Consider the following 5,313-nt stretch of genomic DNA (forward strand, 5'->3'; position numbering starts at 1 on the left):
CTCTCTAGGGTCGTGGACTTGGCAGCAGGGCCCGCCCCGGGCAGCTTCCTGACCTCATGGCTCTTCCGTCCTCTCTGCAGATGGCCGATGCCATGGAGATGATGATCCTGAGCATCCTGGCACCGCAGCTGCATTGCGAGTGGCGACTACCCAGCTGGCAGGTCGCGCTGCTGACCTCGGTAGGCAGCCCGGTGCTCTCTCCTGGGTGTATGCTCTGGTCCCCTGGGGGTCCTGTGGGATGACCCCTTCTCCAGCTGCCAACGGCTCAGGGGAAAGAATTACACACCAAAGGGAAATGCTGTGACCTCTCATTCCCTCCCCACCTCACCTATCCTGGCAGATTCGCAGTCAACTCAAGCTCACCTGGGGCCAAAGCCCTAGAGGGTCGCAGACATTCTGCTTAACTGCTGGGAAGTTGGAATGTGCTTGTGCCTATCACTTAAATCTATAAGCTCACTTACTTTTTTTTTTTTTTAATTGTCAGAGGTGCATGCACTCTCCAGAGAGAGGGGGCACCCCACATACACCACAATGCAGCATGGTCACGCCACAATCCCTTTTCCTCCATTTCTCCATCCCATTAGGATTTGGGATATGCAAGTACTCCGCATGTTTTTCGAGTCTCGAAAGCAGGGACTCTCATGGGGTGGGCCACGTGGGATCCAGCTTCCCGGTGCAAAGCACTTAACCACTGCACTGTGGGGCTGGCCGAGCCTCACTTTTCTAGACTGCAAACTGGAGATGCCAGTTCCCCCACATGAGGGTGATTGAGGACTGGAAACAACTGAGTCTGACACATAGTAGGTGTTCAATAAATGGTAGGTAGCTGCTGCTCCCTAGAATGAAGGTTTGAAGAGGAATGAGGCAGAGGCTCAATTTTTATCAGCGGGAGGTTAGCAGCAGCCTTCTGAAAGAGAGAGGTATGGCCAGGCGGGATAAGAGGGGATGATAATCACAAAGCTAATATTTACAGAGCAATTATTGTGCAAAGGGCGTGACACGCCTTGTATGCAATATATTTGTAATGGACAATGTGCTTTCAAGCCTCACAGCCCTAGGAGATGGGTACTATTATTTTAAGAGAGTTTTGTTTTTTTGTTTGTTTGTTTTGTTTTGCTATAGGGCGTGTGTGCTCACCAGAGAGACAGAGAGTGAGAAATCACCACCCCCCAGGAGGGGATGGTCGCACCACAATCCCTTCTCCTCTTCTCCTCTATTGTCCTCTCAGGATTTTGGGCACACACACACACATACACACACACTCACGCCTGGTGTGAGTTTTAAGCAGCTGAGTCCGGAACTCGAACCACAGTTAACTATTTGGGAGTGTGGCGACGTAGCCATTACACCATATGCTGGTCCCAACATCCCAAGATGGGTACTATTATTATTTGAAGAAAATTAGGAAATGGAAAAATGGAGAAATAAAGGAAAATGGATTGCAGCATGCCTATACTTCTCTGGGGGCTGCTTTCTCTCTCTCTCATGAGCACATGTGCCTTCTGACAATAAAAAAGAAAAGCATTGAGGTCAACAGGTGGCATGGTGGATAAGGGCACTGGACTCCCACATGGCCAACCATGGTTCAAGTCCTGGACCTGAAGGCTTGCTTTCTCACTTATCTCTCTCTCTCTCTCAATATTAAATAATAATAATAATAAATTTAAATAAAATAATTATAAGGGAAAATCAAAGCGCATTGAGTGTGGTTTCTGGCACTAATGAGGGCAGTGCCTGGTGACGATGCTGCAGTGGCCTGCCTGAGGTTAAGACTTGGCTCTGCCCCCTTTTCTCAGGAGCTCACCCTTTCTGAGCCTCAGCCCTCCTCTTATCAAATGGGCGTAGTAATTTGTCCTTCAAACCTATCCAGCTCTGTCTACCTGAGGATTAACAATGGAACAGTGGGCCGGCAAGTGGCGAGGTTGTTTAAGATGCCGGAGTCCCACATGATTGACTGTGGTCGCAGTCCTGGACCTGGTGACTTGCTTTCTCCCTCTTTCTCTCTGGTGAACACACGTGCCCTATAGCAAAATAAAAATAAATAAAATTAAATGAATAATTCTTTTTTAAAAAATAACAGTGACTTTACCCAGTACACAATGAGTGCTTCTCTAACTAAGGTTTACAGCTCTCACCCCAGCCTCCTGTCTGCCTGTTTTTCATAGCATCCAAACTCTTCCTTGCAACCTTTAATATTTCCTTAATGGTAGGGCAAGAAATTCATTCATTCATTCATTCCTTCCTTCCTTCCTTCCTTCCTTCCTTCCTTCCTCCCCCTCCCCCTCTCTTAGGGAGATTTTTACTATAGGATGCATGTGCTCACCAGAGACACAGAAAGAGAAAAAGTGAGAAATCACCCCCCAGGAGGAATGGTCATGACACAATCCCTTCCCCTCCATTCTCCTGGGATTTTGGGCGTGCATTGCACACGCACCTGGCATGAGCTTCAAACTGCCGTTGAGAGTGGGAGTCCAGCGCCTTAACCACCATGCTGACCCCAGGGCAAGGTATTTCTTTGGTGTTGTGAGAAGTTGGTAAGATGCTAACTCTGGTGCACACCGCCTGATTCCAGTCCAGGTTGCACCACTTAACACGGTATGACTCCAGTCAAGTGAGCTCCCTGTCTATGTCTCAGTTTCCTCTCCTATAAAATGGGCTTAAGAATAGCACCTAGCCCACAGGACTGTTGAGAGGCTTAAATGGTAATAGGACGTATTTAAATAGTGTTTGTGTCTTGGCAGGCTCTCGGTGAATGTTGGCTCATTACTGCTGCCTGGGGCGTGAGGTCCCAGGTTCAGGTTGTAGTCCCTCTCTCAGCGTTGTTCCATGCCACTGCCTAACAGAAGCTGTCTTTCCACCCACAGGTGGTCTTCGTTGGCATGATGTCCAGTTCCACGCTCTGGGGAAATATCTCAGACCAGTACGGCAGGAAAACAGTAAGGCACCCTCTTCTGAGTGCAAGTCTGTGGGTTCTGTTCATGATGATATCAGCAGGTAGAAAGCCCATGGTGCTCTAGCAGTTGGGGGTGGGGGGTAATGAGGGACCATGTGGACGTGCATGGGAAGACATTGCTCTAAGCTGCAGTGGACACTTCAGATCACACATTCCTAGTGGGGCCTGAGCACGTAGATTTCAGAAAGTAGATGATATTCTTGATGCTCACTCGTAGCCCCTGGACAGTTACTGTTCCCTTCTATGAGTCTGGGGCAGTCGACAGGTGGTAGGCAGAGACATGTGCTCTCTTGCCTTAGAGTGAGTCCTAGCAGGACTGAGCTCCTGGGCCCAGCGTGGGCATCTGCTCATGAAAGCATCCTGAGTTATCTGCCTTTCCCACCCTGTCACCCCTCTCTATTCCCCTGCCAGGTTCACTGCCTAAATCAACTACTTATACTAGGATCCTTAGCTCAGGGGCTGTTTTTAGAGGAGGCCAGACATGACTTGAAGTGCATTAGCAAACGAGAAGGAAGAGGAAGCTGGCCCCACAGTGCAGTGGTTGAGGGCTACACAGAGCAAGCTGGCTCTCATGTGGCCGACCAGGGTTGGAGAGCTGACCTCGGCAGCTTGAAAGATACATCAGGCCCACATGTGCCCAGGATCCTGATGGGATGGGGAACTAGAGGAGAAGGGACCATGACATGACCATGCCCCATTGAGGGATGCTTTCCCCTCTCTCTCTGGTGAGCACACACACCCTATAGCGATTTTTAAAAAGGAAACAGGTGACTTCCCTGCATCAATTTCCTCATAGGTAGAAAGAAGAAAATAACAGAGCCTACTTTGGAGGGCTACTCGGGGTGATGGCTATGGATGGCTTCGTCCTGCATGGCCCAAGGCAGGCACAGGACATAAGTGAAAGGGCACTGCATGTACAGCCTTTCTTTCCGGGTGACATGGATGCCGCTGGTCTGGGGACCACACCGTGAGAACTATTGACCTAGACTAACTCCTGGAGTTAGTAATAGGCAGGATACCTAGATGAATTTAGAATCGGGTGCAGTGGGGGGAATAGTGGCACAGTACTAAGCCTAAGGAAACGTGATGGCTCTGCAAAGGTGAACTACAGAGGAGGATTCTGGGTTCATGTCCAGAGACCTCCCTGAATAGGCCAGGCCTGTGTGTGCCCACGATCTGGGGCTGGCCGGCACTGGGAGTGGATAATGGCATCAAGACTCTGTTGGGAATGCTGTCTCTCTGTCTCTGTCTCTGTCTTCTTGTTTATGGAAGAAATAAATACATTTTTAAGAAAATTTATAATTTTTGAGGCCAGCAGATGGTATGGTGGTAAAGGGCACTGGACTTCTACATGGCCAACCGCGGTTCCAGTTCCGGATCTGACTGCTTGCTTTCTCACTTTCTCTCTCTCTCTCTGTCCCTCCATGGTCAAATTAAAATAAACAAACAAAGTTAAATTTAAAAATTATTTTAAAAAAAAAACAAGATTTCTATTAGAAGAGAGGGGATGGGAGGTGGCATAGTGGTTGGGGTGCTGGATTCCACATGACCAACCATGGTTCTGGTCCCAGACCTGGTGGCTTGCTTTCTCTTTCTCTCTCTTGCTGTGTCTCTCTCTGGTAAAATTGAAGTTCTTCTTCAATTAATTTAATTAATTAAATAAATACATAAAATTAAGTAAATAATTCTTCAACAATTTTTTTAAAAAAGAATTCTATTAGGAGAGAGGAGATAGGGGTGCTGAGTAGGTAACAGCAGTCTCTACGGCAGCTTGCATGTCACGGGCTGAGAATGAGAGGGCTTTGTATAGCAGGCATTCTGCATACCAAGTGTGAGTCATGCCTCAGCTCACCCAGTCCCCATGAGAACCATCCAAGTGGGTGCTGTTATCACTCTGACTTTACAGACGGGGGCTCTGAGAGAGCGGGTAGTTTGCCCAAGGCCAGTGGAGGTGAGGGGCAGTGACAGCTGGGGGAAAGGGCACACTATCAGCATCTAGAGAGTAGAGGCCAGGGTTTTTGTTCCCACAGCGTACATGACAGCTCCCACCCACGAAGAATGACTCAGGCCAAGAGGTGGTGATGCCGAGACCAAGAAGCCATGTTCTGGCATGCGTGGGTAGACCGTGTTGTCACGTGGCAGTGTTCACAGTTAGTCTTTTCTTTTTTTTAATCAAGAATTATTTATTTAATTAAATTTATTTTTTACAAATTTGCTATAAAGCACAGGTACTCACTAATAAGAGAGAAAGAAAGCTGCCAGGTCCAGGACTGAAACTAAGATAGGCCATGTGGGAGTCCGGCACCTTAACCACCATGCCACCTGCCAGCCCGGAGTTAGTCCTTCTTTTTTTTTTTTTT

At 48.2% G+C, this 5,313-nt stretch overlaps 1 protein-coding gene across 1 annotated transcript in view; it reads left to right on the top strand.

The window, feature by feature from the left end:
• Positions 1-5,313, top strand: part of SVOP (SV2 related protein) — a 70,323-nt gene that overhangs the window by 19,366 nt on the left and 45,644 nt on the right. The window contains exons 4-5 of the mRNA XM_006151495.1: positions 81-179; positions 2,865-2,936. Coding sequence (XP_006151557.1) covers positions 81-179; positions 2,865-2,936 — 171 coding nt within the window. The remainder of the gene's footprint in view (positions 1-80; positions 180-2,864; positions 2,937-5,313) is intronic.

This window comes from Tupaia chinensis, unplaced genomic scaffold, assembly GCF_000334495.1.
Source record: "Tupaia chinensis unplaced genomic scaffold, TupChi_1.0 Scaffold000320_1, whole genome shotgun sequence".
Taxonomy (NCBI): Eukaryota; Metazoa; Chordata; class Mammalia; order Scandentia; family Tupaiidae; genus Tupaia; species Tupaia belangeri.